Genomic DNA, 26,377 nt, shown 5'->3' on the forward strand with positions numbered 1-26,377 from the left:
ATAGTAGGCTAGTGATGACAGGAACACATTTTCTATTTTTTCCTATCCCCCTTAGTATTTATTATAAGTGTTTAAGAAATGTTTTATTAAATATTTTTTCAAGTGCTTGTTAACAGACATCTATGGCTGATAGTAGGATCATAATTACGTTGAGGTCCTGGTAGTTTTTAAGAAAGAGCAGTTTCCAGGAGCCATGTCCAGTCAAAACACCGCAGTCCTCTTGACTGCCCCTCCTGAGATGCCCTTCCTGGTGTCTAAAATTCTGACTGTGCAGCTACCGTACCTCTTTTTCTTGACTGTTTTGACTAGTGAGTGAGTGTGTTTTGAGACTTTAATGGTGATATTTTGGGATACAACTTAAATTCTACTCATTTGTTAATGCAGGAGCTGCAGCGACTATCTATTCCCAGATTTAACTGGCAAGATTAGTGGAAATTTGCTTCCCTTCATCCACAGAACTCAGCATCACTAGACAGGAGTTGTAATAACGATGTACTTTGCTAGTCCAAATTAAATACATACAAATTAAAATATAAATGTATATACACACAAAGGAGATATAAATCTGTTTATCCATCCATTCATTCATATATCCATTTCTCCATCCATATTTCTCTCTGTGTCTTATCTATCTCATCTACCTACCTACCTCCCTATCTTTCTATGTATCTATCTATCTATTGATCTATCGATCATCTGTCTGTCTATTTATTTATTTATTTCCTAGCTAGCTCATCTACCTTCCTTTCTATTTATCCATCTGTCTGTCTCTGTCTCTCTGTCTCTCTATCTGTCTATGTCCTTACTTTAAGTGTTCCACAATTTGGAGTTTATTTCATTTTTGTAGTATCTTAGAAAGCATGATCTTCGACATCCTGTACTGCTCAGTTTGACTTTATTGGAAAGGAACATGTTTCAGTCCCATACAGCTAGGTAATATTTTGTGTTCATTACCCTTGCTCAGATGTTTATATTGAGCAACTAGTAAAAGGCACACTAACATAATGTGACTTTTTACCATGTCATATGAGACTTAAATTTAAAAAAATTATAATGGTTTGTAGTTCTCAGTCTGTGTTGATCATATAAAAAAAAATAAAATTTAAAAAAGCATACCTCTGTATACTTTATTATCTTCATATTAATACTACAATATATGCTTTACTTAAACCCATTTTCAGTCATTTAATAGTGTATTTATTTGTCCATAGCCAGCCTCCAATTATTTCATTTATCTCTAGTAATGACCCTAATTCCATCTTTTATTTTTAGTATCTAAAAAGCTAATTGACCTAATGGTTTTTGTTTTTCATTCCAGCATAATTTTCATTGAAAAAGTAGCAAGTGTTAACTCTTTGTAACCCTAAAGAACTGTACCAGCATTTTAAACCAGAGATGAAACAAATAGAAATCTATTTTCCTTCCTTCCTCCTTCCCCTCCCTCCTTCTTTCCCCCCTCCCTTCCTCTCTCCCTCCTACTTCCCTCCCTTCCTTCCTTCCTTTCTCTTTTTTCTCTCTTTCTTTCCTTCTTTCTTCCTTTCTTTTTGCCTTCCTGTCTTCCTTTCTTTGTTTCTCTCNCTCTCTCTCTCTCTCTCTCTCTCTCTCTCTCTCTCTCTCTCTCTGTCTCTCTCTCTCTCTGTCTCTCTCCCCCCCCTCTCTTTCATCTGTGACAACTTTTAACTTTTACTTTTTTTAGAAAAGAAGAGGCTTGTTTGGGACCAATAAATTCTGCCAGGTAAGAACTGCTGGTAGTGGAGTTTCTGACAATTTTTCTTTTCCTCTTTCTTGGAGGTAAACTTCTAAAGGCTAGAGCAAGTAATGTTGTTTAGCAACAAATTCTGATTCTCTCATTCCTGCAGTAGCTTTTATGTACAGTGTGAACTAACAAGAAGTGTCTCTGGTTTATGTAATAAGGCTGTTTATTTTTGTAAACTTACCACTAACTGCAGAAGTGGTGCCAAGATTTTTTGTGTGTGCGCATGAAATTCCTAAATCACCATTTCATTTTTTAACAAGAAAATGGCCCCCAAATACTGAGATAAGCCCCTTAATGAAAGCCTGAAGATGAAGAAATTTTATGAATCTTCAGTTATTCAGTTACTTTATATGATGCTTCAGTAAAACAGCCTTATTCTTAGCCTTATGCAAACTGAATCAAAGTCTATATTTCAGAAATCACAAGAATATTTACAGAAACTGTATTCATTCTGAAAACTGGTAAATAAGTGTAAAAACAATTACCACAGATTTTATTACTTATTTCTTATGATTTCAGAAGCCCATCATCATTTTAGTGAGAAAATAATTTTTAATTATTCTACATCCTGGCTTTTATTTTCAATTGATTTTAGAGGTTTGATGGGTGAACTTTTGAGAAAAATTTCAAAATTCAGGATTTGCCTATTTTGTAGGCCTTTTTTAAAAAAATGTAAAAACACCTATTATATTACTGCTCAGCCTGTAGCCTACTGAAATGACTCAGGTGTTTGTAGTTATTGCATCAGAAGGCAAATATTCAAAACATTGGCTAGACAGTGTTGTCTATTTTAGAGGTTTGAAATAATTTGGCAAAGTGGGACATTCTTTTTTGTACCATTTAGAGACTTTTTCGTACAAGTGATGTCTCAAAATATGTTCTTAGGCCAGCACTATAATTATAGACGTCTGTGATAAATAACTGAGAAAGGAAGATATAAAGAGGTTTAGTCAGGGAGGAAAATTGTACCCTTTCCAAGTATAGTTGGAATAAAGTGTAAAGTCAGGTGGGAAATACAAGGAAGCAGTTCCAAGTCAGAAGCCTGGAGAAGAAAAATTCCTGTATAATCGGTGGACAGGATGTTGGAAAGGTAGAGAAAGTGGCACTGGAACATAAATAGTCAAAGGCCACTTAGTAAATGTGATTTATGATCGTGATAAAGTCTAGATCTCTAAGTGGGAACTATCTCATGAAGGCTTCTTGGGAAACACTGGAATTGTAATTCTATCTAGGACAACAAGGAAGACCTTTTACTTTGCTTCTCCTGGAAGCTGGTCAGCAGCTCATAAGTAATGAAATTAGACTTGTCAGACTTAGGCAAGAAGAGAAAGTGTTTTCTTATTGAAACAATGTGGCAGAATAGAATCAGCAGTAAGGAAAGCCCTGATGCCACTACGGTGGTGACTCTGGGCTCTTGAAACCCAAAATGGGCACTAGGGTAACACAGTTATTGGTATATAAGATCTGTTCCCCAAGAAATGTTAGATGGATCATTTAACTTCATTTGAACTCAATGTTCTCATGTGTAAAATGAGCAGATTGAACGAAGATGATCTGTAAGGTCCCCTTCCACTTCTAGATCCAATTGATCCCATAATCCTAGGTCTTACCAGTTTGAAAACTTTGGGTACAGGATGGCATTTAACTTGGTATCAGTTGTTGGAAATACAGCTTAGCTAAGGGCAGAGAGGTTCATAACCTCTCATAACCAGAAAGTTGACTTACTACATCATAATTTTTATTTTTTTTTTCATTTTTTTTTGCCCTGACAACTCATGGATCTTACAGAACATCAAAATAAGTGATTTAAATAAGAGTTCCAAGGCACAGTCCTGTCTAATTTGAAAATTCTGAAAGCATGTGCAAAAGGCTTTTTTTAAGATTTGGCAAGTTTTGAAAGATTGCTTCTACTCCAGGGGGATAACAGTGCAAAAAAAAGTGGTATGGGGTTCCTGAAGACACAAAACTAAATTTCTGCTGGCTCCCTCTTGGGTCTGATGTTGCTCAGGTAATGATAGCAGGTTTAAAATGCTTTGCAGAGGGGGCAGCTGGGTACCTCAGTGGATTGAGAGCCAGGCCTATAGACAGGAAGTCCTGGGTTCAAATGTGGCCTCAGACACTTCCTAGCTGTGTGACCCTGGGCAAGTCACTTAACCCTCATTGCCTACCCTTACCACCCTTCTGCCTTGGAGCCAACACACAGTATTGACTCCAAGATGGAAGGTAAGGGTTAAAAAAAATGCTTTGCAGAGGCTGAGATCATAAAAATCTCCCAAGACAGTATCCTGTTGTGAGACTGAATTTTTCTGTTTGCTTAAGATATTTGAACTTGAGAGTAAAGGTGCATGAAGAACAAAACTTGTTTTTGAACCTTTAATACTATTTGGTGTTTGGTTGTTCCCAGGAGAAAATTTTTTTTGTTTCATTGTCATAGCAGGCTGAACTGGTTTGTCTATGAACTGGTGCATTCCCAGATAGTGAGACCAGTTCTGTGTCTGGAAGAAGATGAATGACAGAGTAGAGTATGTGCATTTGTTAGGAGAAATTGACATTCAGTGTAAGCATTTTGACCCAGAAAATGAATTTGAAATTTAGTTTAATATATTTTAACTGTGACTTTAAAAATGAATAAGAAAATTTCTAAATGTGGGATTTCACATCTTTATTTGTTACTCCAAAAATATTCTGCATACTAGGTGTGAAATAGATTTTTATTCTTTATAAATTCTTTTGAATATCTAAGGGCAATGAGTCACCACTCCTGACTTGAGCTACTCAAAACCGTTGTTTTTTGTGAACTGGTATTTCTTCGAATTATAGAAAATTTGAGCTGCGTCTTGTTCACTCCCCTCATTTGATAAGTGAGGAAATTGAGACCTAGAGAACTGAATTGACTCACCAGGATTACAAATTATGTTAGTGGCAGAGCTGGAATTTGAACCCAGATATTCTTACTTAGGATCCCATGCTATTCCTTCTCTTCCCCTCCATCTTAGTGCACTATTGACTGTCAGAATCTATGTTGTAATCTTATTTATATGTTTTTTCAAAATGACATATAATAACAATTTTTAATATTACTTTTCCAAAATTATGAGTTCCAAATTCTTTCCCTTTCTCCTACACAAGATGGTAGGCAATTTGATCTAGGTTATACATGTGCAATCATGCAGAACATATTTCTATATTGGTCATGTTGTGAGAGAAGACTCATTTTTAAAATGAAAAAAAAAGTGAAAAATAGTATGCATTTGCATTTGCATTTAGACTCTATCAGTTATTTCTATGGAGGTGGATATATACTATAATGTTTTGACAGAAATATAACATTTTTCTATTCATTCATATTGTCAAATTCTAACAGAAAGCAGAGCCATGAAACTATATAAAAATCCCTGCAGCCACATTGCCTTAGAAAATTACATATTCACATTATCTGTGTTTTAGTATATTTGTATTTATTTTGTCAAACATTTCCCAGTTATATTTTAATCTGGTTCAGGCTCCACTCAGGAGTGTTGTGGGCCTTTTGTGCCAGGATTAGCCCTACATTTAACACATCTACTCTCTTTCTCATACATGACCACATTTTGAAGTTCCCATTCTTTATTAACCTTGCACTTTCTTGACTTGTAACCACATACAGACATAGTGGTATTCATTTAGACCAGTGGTTTCCAAACTTTTTTGGCCTACCACCCCCTTTCAAGAAAAAATATTTCTTAGTCCCCTTGAAATTAATTTTTTTTAATTTTAATAGCAATTAATAGGAAAGATAAATGCACCTGTGACCATCACCGCTCCACTGGATTGCTGCAGCACCCACCAGGGGGCAGTGGCACCTACTTTGGGAATCACTGATTTAGACTTTTCCATTTATGAGGTATAGAATATATTTTTTATTTGACGTAAATTAAAATTTTCATATTTTAGCAAAGAGTATCAGCTATTTTGAGGTCAAATTTCAGAGATTTCATCTGCTAGTATTAGTGAGTTTGCTCTTACATTCCTCTCTCTGTTTATAACTGGCATGTTGTCATTTTGCTGACTTTGAAACAGCCAGATATTTGAAAGTAATGCTTTAGATTAGGAGGTCTGCAAAATTAGATGGGGGGAAAAATATCTATCCTTACTTACACTTATCTCTCATCATCCATAGGTTTCATGCCAAAGCAAAAGTCTTTGGTACACATAAAAGAAAGTTAAGAGCTCCTATTTGGGTGTATCATTTGGTCCACACAAGGGGGGCTGTCACTCTGTAGTAATGTCACTTGGTATTATTTCTGTTTTTCTTTTTCCCAATTGCATCATGCATCCTTTTCAGATGGAGTGCCTTTTTAAAATTATTTGCTATACATGTCCAACAACCTCCCCTACATGAAGTTATATTCTTGCTCAGTAGTGAAAAAAAAATCATCATCTTATTAAAAGGCTTGAAATATTGACATTCTGTGTTTCTACCAGATCAATATTTAAACTGAGTTTGCATGCTGAACATTTTAGTGTGGGAGCCTCTTAAATGAATTATTGTGACATGTGTTTCATCTGTGATTGATACTTTGGAGTGAGTAAAATGAGTAATTAGCATTACTGTAAAATACAGATTAACCACCGTAAGTTTAAACTGAGGTCTTATGATGTGAGACTGCTATTTAAAACTTTGCTATGAATCAATCAACATTAAAGAAACTGAAATAACTTTTGTTTTCTTATAAAGGAATTACTTTAACATCCCCTTTGTGTCTGAAGAAAAATTAACATAACTCTAATCCATACCCTTGGACCTCATGTTTTGTGGCTCCCTAAAACTTTGATGTTATCCGCAGACTTCTAATCTAGGAGGCACCTGTCTTTTGACCTGGAATTTTGTGGGGATTTCCTGTGCTCTGATTCATTCCCTGCCAGTCTGTCTCAGATGTCATATGTAACCATGAGGCTTAATTTTTATAGCACAACTCTAGAAAAATTTAACTGTAAAATCCTGAGAAAAAAAAGTATTTAACTGGTTCACACAATTTATTCTCCTTTGAAGTTATAAATGATATATTTTGTTATTTGCTCTTTAGATGGATCCTGTGCAAAAGGCAGTTATAAACCACACGTTTGGAGTATCCATTCCTCCAAAGAAGAAACAAGTTATTTCTTGTAATGTCTGTCAGCTTCGTTTTAACTCTGATGTGAGTATCCCCTTTTCATTGCTCTATGTAGTCAGTCTGCGGAGTGAGGAGCCTGATGAGTCTTAATATGGAACTCCTTTTCCCTTTGCACCCTCTACAGCATCACCCCTCTCTGAGAAGTACAACATTTTGCCCACTTGTGTTTGAGGTGCCAGATTTCCAAGGTTATTAGCATCAGCCCTGGAAACCTGAGAACCAGATTAAGTGGTCAGTAGGCGTTATTAGGGACATTTCCAAGCAACGCACAATGTATGACATTTTCTGTTTGATCCCACCTGTTAAATTTACTTGACAAAAAAACAATAACACCTGAACTGAGAAGAAAAAAAAAGGTCTGCAAAAACACGACAGTAAAGAAAAAAAATTAAATGATAAATATTCCTTAAGAACCTCATTCAATTTATATATACATTACATCATATCCTACATTTTCTTTATTCTGTTCTTAAAGAGCCTCCATTTCCTGGTTTGGGTAAATGTCTCGAGCAATGCAGATTGCAGCTCTTTCAGGCCTTTGTAGATGGTCTTCATGAGTCCCTGTATCCCTAACATTCATCACCTGGCAGCCTACATTTCCTCTGCACACTTGGGTTGGCCTTCCAATGGAGATGCAGTCCACTGTATTCAGTTTTTGCAGGCTGGTTGGAACCAACAGAACCAACTAGAACCCAAAGTTACCTATAGGCAACACAAAAGACATTGGCACAAAGTTAAAGTGTGTGCTTTGCATTTTGATATGTACACATTCATTTAAACATTTTGGGGAATACACTGTAAACTTCAGAGCTCTTAGGTGCAGGGTTTTGTAAAAGTTCTTTGGCCATTTACCAAAGACTGAGAAAAAAAATTACACATGGTCATATTAAGAACAACTTCCCACCACCATTCATTCATCAGTTCATTCAGTCATTCAACAAGCATTTATGTCCAAAAGTAGATCAAACTTATCACCTCATTCACAAATTTACAAAAGCTGTCATTTATAAGGATTAAGTTTACAAAGCTCTTTGTACTCTCTCAGTTGATATGCATTAAAACCCTATGAAATAGGTGCTACTTTTATCACCACTTTACAAATGAGTAAACTGAGGCTCAAGAGACTTTAATTGGCTTAGGGTCATCTAACTTGGAAGTGGCTAAAGTCTTTTGGGTCTAAAATTCTCTCCCCACTCTGCTTTGCCTCTCTGGATTCGTTCCGTAAACATTTATTTAGAGCACTGTTAGGTGTTGGGTCAGGACAAAGTTCTGATTAACCCTAATCTCTGCCCTCATGGAGCTTCTAATCTATCAGGGAGATAAGACCCAAATACAGACAGCAGTGATATCCAATTTTACATGAAAAGTATATTTCAGAGGTGTAAAATAAAGCCACTTTCAATAACTTGAGAGTTTTATTTTTATGCTTTGTTAAGAGCTAGCATGGGCTCTGATTCTGATGTCATAGGATCTAGCTCTAATTTCTAGTGGAACTTGAAGAAATAAGCAGAAATCATCTCAAAAATAATGCAGCCTTGACCCTTGCAGATAGACCCTAATGGGATAAACAGTGTGTGGTACAGTGGAATTAACCCTTCCCTCAGAATTGGGAAACTTGTCTGATAGTCTCAATTCTGTCACTAATAAGGCAGGGGACCTTAGGCAAGAAATTCCCCCTTTGGGCATCTCATTTTCCTTATGAATATAATTAAAGGAGTGAATTAAATTATTTCTAAAGTCCTTTTCAGTTCTGCATGTTTTCTTAATATCTAGAAGGAAGTTAGCTTCTGTTGCTTTCCTCATAAGAAACTAAACATAAGGGAGTTTGCTTAGGAATCTTGTTAATACCTCATTGGAGACATCAGGGAAAGTCAGTAGATGCAATGCTGTGTGCTCCCTATTTCTATCGAAGGGACCACCATTCTGGCAGGCTCCCAAGTCTCATCAGCTCTATGTCATCCTCAGCTCCTAGCTCTCCATAGACCAAATCAGCCACTAAGTCTTACTCTTTCTACCTTTATCAAAGTCTCTTACCACTGGTTCCTTAGCTCTACCCATATAGTCTCCACCATTATTCACTCTCCTTTCCTCTCTCTCTAAGAAGACTAAAGCAACCCTTTAATTAATCTTTCTCCTTCCAGTCTGCCCTCCTCTTAACTGCCAAGGTGATTTTCATTAAGCAGAAATATAGCCAGCTCAGTAAACTCTAAAGCCATGTTGGCAAACCTGTGGCATGGGTACCGGAGGGGGCTGCTCCCTTCCCACTCTCCATGCACCTGAGGACCTTTCCTCCATCACTCACCCCTCTGCCCAGCAGCTAATGGGAGTGCTTCCTCCCTCCCCTGTCTGGGGTAAGGGGGGGGCTCACATGTGGTATGAGGGTATAGTTGGGCACTCAGTCTCTAAAAGAAGCACCATCACTGCTTTATGGAGTTCCTGTTGTCTATATGATAAAATTGAAACTCTCTTTAGTTTAAAGCTCTTCAAGGCCATTTTCTTTGTATGTTACTCTCCTTTCAGACCCAGACTGGCCTTCTCTTTTTTGATCACACACAGCCAACATCTCTGTGCCTTTGCATCAACTTCTTTCCATTCCTGGAAGAAATACCTTTTCCTCAATAAAATCCTTCTCTCTTTCTTCCATATAGCTTAAGCAAAATCTTCCACATAAAATCTTTCTTGATTTTCCCAAATGATAGTGCTCTCCTTCCCAACCTACCTAGTATTTAACTGCTTTGGATTTTTAAGTATTTATTCTCTTTATTTTTTTATATACAAACATTCAATAGACTTGTATTTAAGTATCTACTGTAACCTGGGCACTACTAAGCACGTAAAATACAAAAAGAGGCAAGTCTTTGCCTTCCAAGAGTTAAAATCTAATGGAGAAAACAACATGCAAACAGATACGTGCAAAGCAATTTATACACAAGATCAAAAGGAAATAATTAACAGACAGAAGGCACTAGAATTGAGGGGTTTAGGAAGGCTTCCTGGATTTTAGTTGGGACTTAAAGATTGGTAGTCAGAGCAGAGGAGGGAGAGCATTCCAGACCTAGGAAACAGTTACAGAGAATGCATGTCCAGAGCCAAGAGATGGAATGTCTTGTTCTCAGAACCACCAGGAGACCAGCGTTCCTGAATCAAAGAGTAGGTTGGTAAGATAGGAGGGGGCCAAGGGAGGAGGGGTTTTAAATATCAACCAGAGCTTTTTGTATTTTGTTTGGGGAGCAATAAGAAGCCTCTGGAGTTTATTGAGTAAGGAAGTGACATGATCTGACCTGTGTTTAGGAAAATCACTTTAGGGGCTTGATGGAGAATGGATTAGAGTGGGGAGAGACTTAAGGCAGGCAGAGCCACCAGCAGCCTAGACTGTATCAGAGGAGGGAAGGAGATGTATTTAAGAGATTTTCACAAAGGTGAAATCAACAGATCTCAGCAGCAGATTGGCTATGTGGGGCAAAAGATAGCGGGAATAGAGGATGACTCCTACATTGACAGCCTAACTGGTGAGGAGGAAGATATGGCTCTCTGTAGTCATAAGGGAGATAGGAGCAAACAGAAGGTAAGAGGTTTTTGTTTGTTTGTTTTTTAAAAAGTGGTTGAAGACCTGATATTGGAAGTCAGTGGGGAGTTTGGGACAGGATAGGTAGATTTGAGTGTCAACAGCATAGAGATAGTCATTAAATCCATGGCAGCTAATGAATTCACCAAGTAAGGTAGTTTAGAGTGAGAAGAGAAGAGACCAGGACAGAACCCTGAGGGTCTCCTGTCATTAGAGGGCATAATCTGGAGAAAGGTCCAGAAAAGGAGATAGAGGGATTGGTCAGATACATAAGAGAGAAGAACCAAGAGAAAATAGAATCCAGAAAACCTAGAGAAAAGAGAGTTTCAAGGAAGAAAGAGTGATCAGTAGTATCAAAGGCTGACAAAAGATCTAGGAAAATGAGGATTGAAAAGTAGGCACTGCATTTGGCACCTTATATAAATCATAATTCATAATATATACTATTTTATGCATATAATATCTATATCAAATCATTACTAACTTTGGATAGAGTAGTTTCAAAATGATAAAGTCAGGAGCCAGATTGTAAAATGTTAAGAAGGTAAGAAATAAATACATATGTAAATGTGGATGTGTGTATGTATACATATATATATATGTATATATATATATATTTATTATATGCATACACACATCTCTCACATTAAAATATAAGTTCCTTTTGATTAGGGATTGTTTTGTTATACTTTGTCTTTGCATCCCCAATGACTAGCACAGTGTTAGGCACTTAGTAAGTAAGTGCTTAACAAATTGATTCATTCATCCTTACAATCTTTCTGAATGAATTAGCAACAGTGAGCTCTTGATATAGATTCATGTCAGATTTGAGCTTAATTCAGCATCAGACATTTTCTGTGTCTTCGCTATTAGAGGTATGTGCCAATAGACTTATAAGAAATGTGTGTGTTCATGACTGTTAAATTGGACTCCTTTGTTAAATTTCAAAAAGCTCCATCAATAATGGAGAGAGAAATTACATTTCTGAGTCACGCTTAGGCTTTCATCAGCCAAGCCATGGAGCCTTGATGGCAAATCCAGTGTGTGACATATATATGTTCACAGTCTTTAGTAATGGTGATACAATCGACATAGCTGAGCTCTAAGACTAAGTATGTTATATTTGTGAGAATATTTATTATTTTGTAATTACCCTATTTACATTTTAATATAAGAATTTAAAAGATACTTGTCCTTATCACCTTTAATAACATTTCTAAATCAGTATGAGACTGAATTGGTTACACTCTTCAGTGTAGAAAATATGTTTATTAGAAAATCCGGAAGGCTTATTTGAACAGTAAATTCTGAATTCTACAGTCTTCCATTCTCTCTGTAAAAGGTGCCACTCAAATCTAACATGACCCATCTTCAATGTCCCATTGCCTCCTTTCTTTGTCTGACTTTCTGTCATTTCAGGGTAGTACAACATTATTGAGAAGCCAAGGCCACAGCTTTATTTATACAATACAAAGTTATGGAAATGAGCAAGCATTAATCACAAACATTTCCCAAATGTACCTTTACAAATTAGTACTGTTCACTTTGCCAGTGGGCAGGCATCTAGGTTTTGGAATAACATGCCTCTTCCCATTGAGTGCCAGACACTTTTGTGTAAATTTGACGATCTGTCTCCCAGCTCCATATTTCTTCTTGGTCCTCTTTCTGTACCCAAAGAGCTTGGAGTCAGGACCCCTTGTGATGAGTAAGAATATTCTGAAATACGACCCCCAATTCCCTTCCTGCCCAGCATAGTTGATAACCTTAAATCAAAATCACTGTCTGTTTAAAAATTCCATTTCCAAATGCCAGGCTTCCCAGAGAAATATCTCCTCCATCTCTGTGTTGGATCTTATCTAAGGATCTCTTACTGTGTTCCACCATTTGCATACAGGCATCAGTTGGATTATACCAAAGATGCACAAAATATCTTTTTCTTTTTTTTCCCTTTTTTTGTGGGGGGATCACTTTCCCCCTCTTTTTTCTTTCTAGATCAAAATGGATAGTGACCCAAACTTGTCTCATTTAACTGTTTACAATTTACACTAATGCCTTGGGAGAACAGGATGGGGACCAAGAGGACTGAGGGTGGGAGTAATGAAGAAAGAGGAAATTATCATGTTTCATTATGGACTATGAGCTTATTGAGATGCTGCTGTCTTACCTTCCTCTCACAAAACCAGTGCAGCCTGACCTCTTCAAATGAAATATACAAATAGAAATGAACATCTCTTTAGGCCGCCTATTTTCAACCAGGAAAACATTTGAGTATTAAGTATAATCAAAAACTAATTGTATCATTCTGCTTTAGCACTTTAAAAGCCTATAAAAATATGTACATCAGAGGTGAGCAGCAGGTCTTTGTATCCTGGTTCCAATTCTGGGATTATTCATTTATTGACATCCCCAAAACTTGATTTGTTTGCAATAGTAAATCCATCGCAACCTATAGGGCTTTTCCAATTAAAAAAAATTTTTTTTAAAAGTCAAATAGACCAACTCTTAAATACTCAACCAAATTTTTTTAGTAACTTCCTAAATTGAGAACTAATTCAAAAGCATATGTAAGATAACTTATTTCGTTTATCCTGTCTCTGTGTGTATTTAGATTTTTTTCTTAAAGTTGAACATATTTCCCAGTATTCTGTGTGCTGGACTTTGGGTCCTGTGCATTAAAAAGTCTTATGACAGGGTTAGGGAGCTGGATATCTCAGTGGATTGGGAGCCAGGCCTAGAGATGGGAGGTCCTGGGTTCAAATGTGCCCTCAGACACTTCTTAGCTATGTGATCCCGGGCAAATCACTTAATTCCCATTGAGTAGCCATTACTGTTCTTCTGCCTTAGAATCAATACTTAGGATTGATTATCTAGTACATAGAACCTATATATCTATCTTATACATATACAATATCTATATTATCTATATATATATAATCTATATTATCTAATACAAAGAACCAGTAGGTAGAAGGTAAGGGTTTTTTTTTAATTAAATAAATAAATAGAAATCTTGTGACAAATACTTCATACTGATTTATTGAATAACTTTTAATTTGTTTGATTGAAATATCTATTTAATAAAAATCCTGATTTATTTTAGACCAATTTGAAGTGAAGCAGATGACCACATGTATGAAATGTCCTTTTTATTCTTTACTTAGCATTTATTCTCAGATCACCGAGGCATACAGCCACTCACTCAGTGATCAGGCCACAACCCCCACTGGCCCCGGTAATGGATTTATTTGTTGGTATGACAGCAGTGTTACCATACCCTATCTACTCAGCTTGCTACCTTAGAGGCTTTCACTTTGACAAGACCCTCTCTAGTTGTCCCTCTGTCACACAGCTTTCTTTCCATGCTCATATCCTTCCAAATTCCACATGAGTGGCACTTCTTGATCTTCAGTCGGTAATGTAATAATAAAATAGAAAGTCTGATCTGTCTTACATAAACAGCCCTAGTTTGCCATCTGCTGCTTCAAATGGATGTGAAGCCATCTCTGCTAGAGACCCCTGGCCCTCATACGTTATCCAGCAGAGATCTCAACAGCAGTGAGATTAGGGAAGAAAGCCACAACTTTGGGTCCCAAACTGACTCCCTTTCCATGTGTCGTTGGCTGATTCTTCCTCTTCCTTTTGGCCACTAGGTCAAATTCAACCTCCTTCACCAGCTGTCATGGGGAGGCCAGTCCCCATAGCAGCTGGGATACCTTCAGTGAAAAGCCAGCAGGTCCCTGAAACAGTGACACTGTTCTAGACAGAGCATTTGAAGGTAGACCTTGCAGCGTGATAACAGAAGAGCCAGTCAGCTTCAAGGGCACCTGTCTGGCTTCCCTGAAGGCCCAGCCTTTTTCTTTTGTCATTATATAATATTCTTCTAAGGGATTCGTCATTCTCTTATTGATTGTCTTCCTGCATTTTACTCTTGGAAATAGTCGTTTTACATGTAACCAGTACTTTACTTTTTATTTTTAATCTCTGGTCTTTTGGGGTTTGTTTTTTTATAATTTGGTAACTGTATTTCAATTTAATTGGTTTTCTCTTTAATCCTATGCATTTTATTTTATGCATTTAAAAATATTATTCTGAGAGGGGGCCCTATAGACTTCATCAGACTGTCAGAGAAGTCCATGACACGAAAAAAAATTTAAGAACCCCTATTAAACAGCATATGCATAAGCCATTTACTCATCAAATATTTGAATGCAATTTAATTCAATTAATTTTTCAGGAACACAAAAACAAAACCCCCTTTTTCATATGACTTGTGAAATTTTACCCATTGCATTCACTAATCATGTAAATATTTCTTGGACTGTTTATTACTATATCACTAATTCCCTTCTGGACCTCTGTAGTTAATTACCTTGTCCTGCTGACCAATAAAAAAAAAGCTTGCCTAGCATTTCTGAGAAGTACACAGTTATTCAATTATTCTATATTAATTTTAAGATAAATGGGCATTGTTTCTAAATATTAACCTATTCTCTATCATTCATAAAAACTGTCAGTGTCTTTTGTAGAGACTAAAAGGGCTTCACAGGAGATTTCAAGAGCCTAATCAATATGGAAAGCCATTTTATTTAGTTTTTAAGGGTACAGCTTAATGAGAAAACACTTGCAGGAAGTGGAACTTTGGAGCCACAAGGGAGTTTTTAGGACACTTATACCAGCACCACAGTGGACACCTGTCCATTAAGGAAATCCACAAGCCCCTCATAATAGAGCTATTGCTAACATGCCTAAGGCAGGGTAGCCTTCTAGGACTGTCCTCTTGTTTAACATAGCACTGATCATAGGGAAAAGGTTCAACCAGAAATGTCATGAGGAGATCTTGGAGCATGATGGTCTTTAAAGTGTTCCAGAAAGATGAAGTCCAGAATGGTCTAGGATCCATGGACCATGCTTCATGATTGCCGTGGTACCTCCAAGGATACTCAGAGGTCATGGTGACTTCCAGATCAGAGGTGTGTAGGGAACGCTTTGCCCAAGGTTTACTGTTTCCTTCCTTCCCTCTTGAGATCATAACAGCCTGAAATGTTCCAAATAAAGAAGTTTCCAGACAAGGTGATCATTTACAAAAAAGGGACAGAGCAAAAGGAAAGCTATATCAGGTATGAGGAAACAATTTGATAACATGATCAAGGAAGGAATAGTTTGTTGGACAAAGAAAAATTAAATTACAAGACACACACACATACATGCACACATGTACACATACTCCTTGCTTCACTATATTTCCTTTATAGATAATGCTATCTTTTTTACATAGGTAATACCATCTCAAGGGATTTTTTTTTTAATTTGAAGCTAATAAAAATGTCCAAGAATAGAGCATTTAGACAGCTAGTGCTTGCATGACCAACTTTAACTGAAGAATGACCTCTTGTCCAAAAACAAAGCAAATATTGGAAGCTGGTCATCGAGGAAGGGTGAGCTTTACATGGGGTGACCTTTTTACTACCTGAGGGGCCAGAGAAGACCACCTTTAAATTGAATTCAGTAATGACTGATTAATTAAAAAGTTATCATAGTGATAATAATCTTGTTGCTGTATTGGGAACCAGAAAGTTCCTTTTTTAAAGTTTGAAGCTGATTGTAAGCATGCAGAAAATATTAGATAATTGAATAATTTTAAAAGTTGGAAAGCTTAGCTGATTTTTTAAAAATCCTCTAAATGAAGAGGGTCAATAGCATCAAATGAAAATCTAGAAAATGCTAGCCTGCTTTTTGTCAAACATTTTACATTTTTTCCCATAAATAAGACTATTTATATTGATTCTCAGGTTTGGAGGGTACTGAAGCAGATAGGAGGTAATTAAAAGCATAAATCTCAAGAGCTTGTGAAGGTAATTCTCTGCTTTGTAGACAGAGCTGACAAAATGATGAACATTTTTAGCTTCAACATGACAGAAATATTGCATGATTACAGGGTGCCAGGGTATAGCTTACGAAGAGTTCTTTTCAATAGGAGCTATTTAACAAACCTTTTAACTAAGTTCACTTGACTTTCTGAAGATTGTAGTGGTTACTTATTAAAGGGCTCATTTCTACCGTATTGCTATATTACTGAGATTTCAGCATCATTTTCAACAGAACCTTACTTTAAATGGATATTTAGAAAAGGTATGCCTTAAATAGAATTTACTATTTGAAAAAAAAAAGATTAGAATTGCTTGAATTTATAGCCTTTTTTATGACAGAAGGGTGAACATTATAACATAAAGTTTACTCATTGGATCTTAAAGTACATTTCTGAAGGAAATAAAATTTTAAATGTTCACCCTAGAACCTAGCATATACCATGCTTTCAAAGCTAACCCTTTATTTTTAGTTCTTCCAAAATGAATTGGTTCCTCGGGATAACCATTCAATAATAGACTTTTGTAAAGTTCAAGGTTATGAAGATCTGCCCACATATGATGTCCTCACTTATGCTATTGTCAAGAATGTCAAGGATGGGTGTTTTTTGGGAGATGAGCTATATCATTTCTCTTCAGCAAAATATTACGAAGTGTACCTTGAAAAGCAATTTCTCATTGAACATTGAGGAAAAAGCAAGCTGGAAAGAGCTCTGATGCTCTGACAAAGGATTTGGGTTTGAATGTTGCCTCTGATACCTATTTACTTTGATCTGACTCTGAATTGCTTAAGTTTCCTGATTTCCAAAATGAGGATTAGGAAACCTAGACTAGGTCACCTTTCATTTAATCCTCTTTCAGTTCTAGGTCTTGGGTCTACACACTACACTATATTTTCATTACACTGGAATAAACTCCATTTTTAGGGTGCTTTGATGACTACATTGTTGAAATCTTTAAAAATGTGCAAAACTCTATTCCACATCAATGGCAAATATAATTCATGGAGTTTTTAAGAGACCACTGAGAATTGTTTGATTCTTTTATAATTGTTTCTCTTTCCCTTCTAAAATTGTCCTAGAAGACACATTCTTTGGGTCCCACATTTTGGGTTGTATGTATATTTCTTCTTTGCTTGGTATGGGAAGCTTTCATTATAATTGGTCAGAGCACATCTCTTTAGTGTAAGATAATATTTCACTAGGTTGGGATAGCGTTGACTGAGAATTCCCTGCTGTGAAATCCACGAGCACTAAATAGTCAGGTAGAGTTTCTAAATGGAACATATCTGTAAATTTCACAAGTGAATAATTTAAAGTTAATGTTCATGCTTCACTTAAGATATGTTTAGTTTCCTATAAATTGCCTTTTGTTCCATAAACTGATATTGGGCTGAAATATAAAAATTTAAGTCTCTGAAACAAAGAAGAGAAGTGTTTGTAAAAGACAAAAATGAGAATGAAAAGCTGGAGGGAAGAAGAATAGGTAACTTTTCCCCATTTCCCTTGTTATAAAGTTGGGTTTAATAAAGCTCAAAAGCATCCTATACTAGAGGTTACTACAAAAACAGCCTTTTGAACCAAATGTATACATAATGTGCAAAAGCACCTGGGTATATTATTGTTGCTGGAGGTCAGAAAATGTAAGTTCTAGATCTCTAAAATAAAAGAAAAATCAATTCTTCAGCAAAGTAGGGCCACCTGTAAGAGACTTTGAAGTATGTGGCATGATGGGGGAAAAGTGACTACAAATGGGAAAATATAAGTTTTTCCAATTCCTGAAAGTCTTCAAATCAGAAAGATTTCTACTCTAAATAGCTACCTTACAGAAACCATCCAGTTGGTTGGGCTCATTTGATAGTAAATGATCTTGGGGAAAAATACTAAAATCACTCATATCCAGGATAACTCCATTTTTTGGACTTGGCTTCCTGAAATTTAAGGGGTATTAGGAAAAAGTCAAATGATCCACTAAGAGTATGGACTTCTAGCCTTATGTGGGGTAGAAAAATCCATTGTCAATTTATAAGCATTTTATTCAGTGTTGTAGCTACAGTGAGGGCCTCTTGAATAAATGCAGTACAAAAAAAAATGTAAGATATTGTCCATAGCTTCATTAAACTCATATTCTCCTTTAGTCTAGCTATGGTCACAAAACCATAGATGGAAAGATTTGAATATGACAAGCTAGTAGACTTTGCAATGCATAGACTCTCAGTTCTTTAGGAGTTCAGAAAAGAACAAAATCTCAGTTCTTAGGAGTTCAGAGAAGAGTAAAAAAAGCAGAGAAGCCTCCCTGAGGGAAATAAGATTTGAGCTAGACCTAGACAGATAGGTAGGATTTGAATTAAATGGAAACCAAGTGAAAAAGTTAGGAAAATGAAGAAAAAAAGAAAAATTTGGATCATCAGATCCTGAAGCTGAAAATAGACCCCAACCTGTTGTAGATCCCTGACCAAGCAGGACTCTACTTTGATCATATGGGATAGTCTTCCTCCTTTTAAAATTCCAGCTTTGGAAGCAACTTGGTGGCTCAGTGGATTGAGAACCAGGCCTAGAGACAGAAGATCTATGGGTTCAAATATGGCCTCAGGCACTTCCTAGCTTGTGTGACCCTCTGTAAGTCACTTAAACCCCGTTGCCTAGCCTTCAATGCTCTTCTGCCTTAGAACCGATACACAGTATTGATTTTAAAATGGAAGATAAGGTTTAAAAAAAATCCAGGATCCAAGAGGTTACCATCGCCCTTGACAACATGGTGCCGTGTTCAGTCATTCTTAGTGACAAGAAGTTCATCTTCATGTCTGATCTCAATCTCTTGCTGCTGTTAAGCCCATTTTCTCTAGATATAGTGATATTCTGGGGGAGATGAAGGACATTTAATGTGTTACCTTCTGGAGTTATTTTTTTAGAGATCTCAGGAAAATGACAATGAAGTCATATCTAGGGAAATGGAAAATTGTCCCTGGGGAAAGGAAGGTGAGATTTTCTTTCAGAGTATACAATTCAACTTTCGTGTAATGATATTTTCATTCAAATTTAGGGTATTTTAAGATTTTAGCGTTTGACTTTGCAATCATGACAAATAATAAGAATTTTGAAGTTTACTTTAAATAGACAGAGATATACTATAAATCACATGGATTTAGGGTTTAGGGGTCACATCCTGGCTATCATAAAAACCACAGGCATGGCTTAGGATAAATCACTTACCCTTAGAGTGTTAGTATTCTCATTTGTAAAATGAAGATATTGAAATAAATGATTTCTAAAGGCCCTTCTGGTTCCATATCCCCAGATTCAACAATGGCTAATAGAACAGAGTTAAATTTAGAAACAGCAAAACGTAATTTTCATGTATTTTTTTTTGGTTCTATTAGTATTTTTTGAAATTGTGGCTTTCTTTCTTTTTGTTGAGTCTGGAGCTCCTTTAGAAAGAAATGAAGCCAAAAATGACCTGTGAGTAATCCTCCACAATCCTTATAGAAAAAAAAATTTTTTTTAATTTGAGAATACTTTTCATTTCATTTCAATTCAGTTCAACAAACTTATGAAGCTCTTCTACAAGATGCTAATGATAAAAAGACAAAAAAAAATTCCTGCTACCAAGAATTTTATGATCTGTTGGGAAGGAATGATGTGGACACATGCGAAATACATGCAAAGTGATTTCTTTGGGAAGGAAATAGGAAGGTAGGGACCAGGGCAGACCCTCTGGGTGGCATGTAGGTGAGGAGTTGAACCTTAAAGGAATTTTAGTATTAAAGATTAAAGTTGAAGAAAAAGTACTTATCAGACATTTGCAAAGGCCTGGACTAATTATCATTATCATCATTATTTTGTTTATTGATAATGATTATAAAATGATGATAAAATAATATCAATTTTTATAATCACATTTATATAGCATTTTAAGGTCTACAGAGTCCCTTTATCTTTGTAACCTCATTTGATCCTCTGGACAACCCTGGGAGGTAGATGTGATTATTATTTCCATTTTACAGTTTAAGAAACTTTAGGCTGAGAAGGATTAAGTGATTTGTCTAGGATCATGCAGCTGGGAGGTAGGATTTGAACTCAGGCCTTCCTGATTCCAAATCCAGCACCCTTTTCCGTGGGGTGTTGTATATAGATGATGTAAAGAGCAAGTAGGCCCAAGGATTTAACCAAGAGTAGTGTATAATAAGTCTATAAAAGGAGATAGGAGTCATATAATGCAGATCTTTTTAAGCAGAGACATTTTGCAGGGAGAGTGATCTTTTAGCCAATTTTTTATATTTTATCTTTGAGGCAACTAGGTATCCTTGAAGCTTCTTGAGCAGAGAAATGAGCTGGTCAGAAGTGTTTTCTGAATATCATTTTGAAAGTTGTGAGAGGAGAGATGGGAGAAGCTGGAGACAAGGAAGCCAGTTAGACCAATTTATATCTAATAGATCTGAAAAGGATGATTTCATTTTTGTTTTTTAGTTTTTCTTTTTCTTTTAAACCCTTAACTTCTGTGTAGTGGTTCATAGGTGGAAGAGTGGTAAGGGTGGGCAATGGGGGTCAGGTGACTTGCCCAGGGTCACACAACTGGGAAGTGTCTGAGGCCAGATTTGAACCTAGGACCTCCCGTCTCTAGGCCTGGCTCTCAATCCACTGAGCTACCCAGCTGCCCCCTGAAAAGGATGATTTCATCAGAGATGTTGTTTTAATTTTGTGACTTAAAAATCCAAAACAAAGCAGTATGGCGGCCTCTTTCTTTTCACTAAAAATCTCAGCAGTAATTTGTTTTTTTTTTTCTTTCAACATTTAGCTTATAACTTTTCCTGGGCCCTAGAGGAGAATATTCAGCAAAATTTGCAGTGTAGAGACCAAAGTTATAAATTTGAAGAAGTAAATAAAAATGATCAATTCAACAAGCTTTTATTAAATACCTACTCCGTGGAAGAAAAACTAGAACATCTGAAAGCAATTCATTTCAAGCTAAATTTCTAGACTTTTAGATATGTGATAGTTATATTTTCATGTATTTGCATTTTTATACATATAGGGAATTTTTTCTAATTTGGGCAATATGAATTCAAGGTTATGATCATGTAGACAGGTAAAATTTAACTTCTCTTTGAAACTTTAATTCGTAGGAAATATAAATTAATAGCGTAAACATAATTGGAGGGGGTATAGCTCCTAAAAGAACAAACTTTTTCAAGTACCCTTAAGCACTTTAGAGGCATTCATTTACATGTAGGCAATTGATATGCTAATTAATATAATTAGCTATTCATTAAAACAGGGCCCCTAAGGACCTCTATTAGGCAACAGTTTGAATGAATGAACTCAGTTTAATTTGTTACTGAAAAAATAACAAAACTGTATTTCCTTTCAAATGTTTCTATTTTCAAACCCTTCACAAATCTATACTGTCATTCATGTAGTTGCAATGCAGAAGGTTTTCACTATAGTTAAAGAGCAACAGAACTAATTTAACGTAATTCCCCTATATTAAATATCTCCTTTTGGTTTAAGAATTTACCTTTGCCTTTGTCCAATAGTCTTCTGAGTCAAATGTCTTCAGCTCACGTGATAGACTAGCTTATAATGGCAAAAAAAAAAAAAAAAAAAAAAGGCAGAACAAAACTGTTTTAGCCTTTAATTTTCCAGTTGAGGTATATACATCAATCATCTCAACCACATTAATTCTTGCCCTCTTGACTTCAGATCAGGGAACAACTGAAACAAAGCATTCTAGAACTTTTCCCAAGGAGAATATTAATATTTGGTCTTCATTTGATCTGGTCCTTGTAGATTTCTTTAGGATGATGATTGATTTCCAAAAGCCTAACTGCCCACCTCGGAGACTATGCCCAACCTGGACTCCACTATGGTCCTGCACCACTCCCCACCCTTATTGGTAACAGATTCTTCTGGTCCCCTCTCTCAGGAAAATCCCAAGCAGGCTGTTTTTCACCCACTTCCCTGCCTCTCCCCCCACCATTTATTCACCTTCCCCACTACCTCCTCCAGGAACCCCTCCCTCATTTCTTACTCCAGTTCTGGGGCCATGATCAAATCAACTCTGCCATTGTTCCTAGAAGGACTGTGTCAGTCCCCCTCTCATGCAATCCCATTCGCCATTCTAGTAACAAGGGCACCATTTTGGACCCTATTCTCCACTTTCCCCAATTCGAATATAAATTCCCTGAGAGGAGGCACTGCCTTTATTTTATTTTATTTTGTTAATTTGTACCCTCTTCTCTTAGGGATAATGGAAATGTTTAATAATGGTGAAATCGTGGTGTTTAAGTTGAAAACTGAGTTTTCATGGCTTTTAAATATTCAAATATGTTAGTGCTTAATCCAGATATTTGGAATTGGGCATTTCCAAATCATAGAAACTGGTATGCTCGCCTTTAAGGTTGTATGTATTATTATCACAATAGGAGGGGAGTAATAATCACCTAAATTATTATTATTTTTAATCTATACCTCCTGTCTTGGAATTGATATTAAGTATCAGTTACAAGGAAAAAAGAGTGTTAAGGGCTTTGCAATTGAGGATAAGTGACTTGCCCAGGGTCACAGAGCTAGGAAGTGTCTCAAGCCCTCTAGATCTGGCTCTCTATCCAATTAGCCATCTAGTTCAGTGGTTCCCAAACTTTTTTGGCCTACTGCCCCCTTTCCAGAAAAAATATTACTTAGCCCCCTGGAAATTAACTTTTAAAAAAATTTTAATAGCAATTAATAGGAAAGATAAATGCACCTATGGCCATCACTGCTTTTCTGGATCGCTGCAGCACCCACCAGGGGGCGGTAGTGCCCACTTTGGGAATCACTGGTCTAGCTGATGATTTTTTAAATTAATTAATTTATTTAGAATATTTTCCCATAATTCCATGATGCATTTTCTTTCCCTCCCCTTCTCCCTCCTCCCTCCTGTAGCCAATGAGCAATTCAGCTGGGTTTTACATGTATCATTGTTCAAAACCTATTTCCATATTATTAATATTTGCAGTAGAGTGATCATTTAGAGTCTACATCCCCAGTCACATCCCCATTGAACCATGTGATCAAGGAAATGTTTTTCCTCTGTGTTTCTGCTCCCACAGTTCTTTCTCTGGATGTGGATAGTGTTCTTTCTCATAAGTCCCTCATTGATGCTAGTAGAGAAGTCTGTTAAGTTCGATTGTGCCATAATATATCAGTCTCTGTGTACAGTGTTCTCCTGGTTCTGCTCCTTTCATCAGTTCCTGGATGTCGTTTCTTGATTACTTTTAATTGTTTCATGCTAATATAAAAAAAACAGCCTCTGAAAGCCTTTTTAAAAAATCTTCCATTTTGACTATCTTTTAAATACTCAAAGTTATAAATATATATATCTAAAATACTCATAAACACTCATAAAGGATACTGCGGCAAAGTGTAGTGCTCACCTCTGAATGACCAGCCTTTCCATTTTTGTCTGTTAGTGTTCACAATTACGGGAAGAGCCAGTTCTTTCCAAATAATCCAAAGGTCCTTTTTTAGACCTACATTTATATATGGGATACATATACTCTTTTCCCCCCTAATATATAGTCTGTTATAGTTACTATTATTTAGGATTGTACCTTGGAAGTTCTGCTTACCCAGACTTCAAGATGGAATCTATAAAGGCAGTTGGCATTGGAGGCCCAGAGATATTTCAGTGTTTGAGGGCCAGTAAAAGTTCTAATTGACATTCATCTTGCATCTTCTGCCTCACCTAGGACAAAATATGAGCCGGAAACAAAACTTCCAGGTAGAGCTGGTATTCCATTTAAATAGCCATCTTTCTTAGGCTCAAAGCCAAGGTGATGGTAGCTAAAACTACATGCATCTTTTTTTTTTCAGTAGCTTCTCACAAATAATAAAATAAAATAAAAAATAAGGAATGCTCAAGTACAAGTAGTTGGCTTTTTTTTTCTTTTAAAAATCTTGAGGCAGCTGGGTAGCTCAGAGGATTGAGAGTCAGGCCTAGAGACTGGAGGTCCTGGGTTCAAAGCTGGCCTCAGACACTTCCCAGCTGTGTGACCCTGGGCAAGTCACTTGACTCCCATTGCCCATCCTTACCACTCTTCAACCTAGGAGCCAATACACAGAAGTTAAGGGTTTAAAAATAAATAGAATAAAAAGCTTGTGATAATTTACTTTTAAATTTATATGCAGAACTTATTTTTGCACAGTAAAACATTCCTGTATCAGAAAATGTTTTAAGGCTTCTTAAAAGATAAAAATGTGAGAATGTTCATTTCAAACTAATAATGAGAAATAATAAAGTATTCATAAAATATAAAATATTCCGTAAGCCTCTGCAATGACAGATCTGCTAAACATTGCACTTTCCAAGTTATTTTGTCACATTTGTCTACTGATAGATAATATTCGTAGTGTTAAGCTTCAACTATCAAAATGTCAGGAGAGCTCAAATTGAACCTAATTTTGGATTTATTTAGAGCTTTGTATGTAAATTTCTTTAATGCTGAAATGGAAAATAGAAGTAAATGTAATACCTTCTAGACGGATTAAAAATTAATGTGTGGAAGCCTAGTAGGCTAATTTAAGAGACAGTCAAAAGACTTGAATTAGTTAGCTGTGTAGTCACTGCTTCAATTCATAGGTCTGAATTATATTACATTACTTGTCATTGAGTACTGAATTGTTAAATTACCTTTTTTAAAGCACACAATGGCACTCCATTTTCCTCCTGAAATGTAACTGTACTCCCAGAGATGTTAAGAAATTGGGAGGTAGCTGGGGACCAACTGGGAGCCCTGAGTCACTCTTCTTTCTACATCAAAGAAGCTGAAAATTAGTCAGTAAAATGTGTAAGGGATAATATAGCATGTGAAATTAATTTGGATAAAGGAAGATTATTTCCATTTTTAAGTAATTCTGAAAACAAGAAGCAAATGAAAGAACATTAAGCAACCATTAATGAAGTCTTAATTTTTTTCCTTCTGATATTAATAATAATAATACTGCAAAAAAGATGTATGAGACTATGATTTCATCTGTACAGAGAGCTTCTAGTGAGGACCCTCCTCAACCAATGTAGATTAACACCTTCTTTCCACCTTATGATTTAAGCTGAAAAAAAAAAAAACTGGCCAAGGAAATCATTCGTTCAGTTGTTTCAATAGTGTCAGATTCTTTGTGACCCAATTTGGGATTTTCTTGGCAGAGATACTGAAGTGGTTTGCCACTTCCTTCTCCAACTCATTTTATAGATGAGGAACTGAGACAAACAGGATAAACTGACTAGCCCAGAATCACACAGCTAATCTGTGTGATCTGAGGCCAGATTTGAAGTCATGAGGATGAGTCTTCCTGATTTCAAGCCCATTGCTCTCTCCACTTTGTCACAGGTATCAATAGAAACATTTCAAAAATGACAGAGCCATTTTAGTTGTAGAATTGGAAAATTAGGTTCTTTAATGACTCTTTTAATTTACTTACTATGTAACACTGTATCCTGAAATTGTTCTGCTAAACACGAAACTTAATTGCCCTTCTAGGGGACAGAATCTTCCTGATGGCATGAGGATCTAGCATCCTCAAAAATAATTTTATGAAGCATCTTATATAATATATGTAATAATAAAAGCATAAGAATACTGCTGATTCACTGATCCCTCCTCCCATATTAGGCAAGAAGATATTTTTAGGCTGGGGTTTTTTCCCCCTCATTTAATCTGCTTTGGGAAATCTAATTTTGTAGAATGCATGCAATGGTTGCATATATTTGCATCAGTGTGTCGACTTAACTGTTGGCCATAAGCCAAAAACTATAAATTCACATACTTTTGGGAAATGATTACCCTTAACTGAAATAGTTAATATTCTGAGGTTAGGCTTCTTAGACATTTTAGTGCTCACTTCTGAGTAGAGTATAAGCTCCTTGAGTACAGAATCTAGTTTATTAGGAGATTTTTTTGCCCTTATAATTCTTGTGCTTGGCACAGTTTCTTGCACAGGTTGAAAAATTTTCCTGAGTTGAATGATTGAATTTTGGAGCCCTTATGTTTAATATACATATATAT

The 26,377-nt window shown here is 36.2% G+C and overlaps 1 protein-coding gene across 2 annotated transcripts in view; it reads left to right on the forward strand.

The window, feature by feature from the left end:
- ZNF385B (zinc finger protein 385B) overlaps window positions 1-26,377 on the forward strand; it is a 403,118-nt gene that overhangs the window by 313,721 nt on the left and 63,020 nt on the right. Inside the window, exons 3-4 of one of the 2 annotated variants that reach the window (XM_044669740.1) lie at window positions 1,697-1,735; window positions 6,823-6,933. In XM_044669740.1, coding sequence (XP_044525675.1) covers window positions 1,697-1,735; window positions 6,823-6,933 — 150 coding nt within the window. The remainder of the gene's footprint in view (window positions 1-1,696; window positions 1,736-6,822; window positions 6,934-26,377) is intronic. The other variant, XM_044669741.1, reaches the window with a different exon arrangement.

Source organism: Gracilinanus agilis, chromosome 3 (genome assembly GCF_016433145.1).
Source record: "Gracilinanus agilis isolate LMUSP501 chromosome 3, AgileGrace, whole genome shotgun sequence".
NCBI classification, from domain to species: Eukaryota; Metazoa; Chordata; class Mammalia; order Didelphimorphia; family Didelphidae; genus Gracilinanus; species Gracilinanus agilis.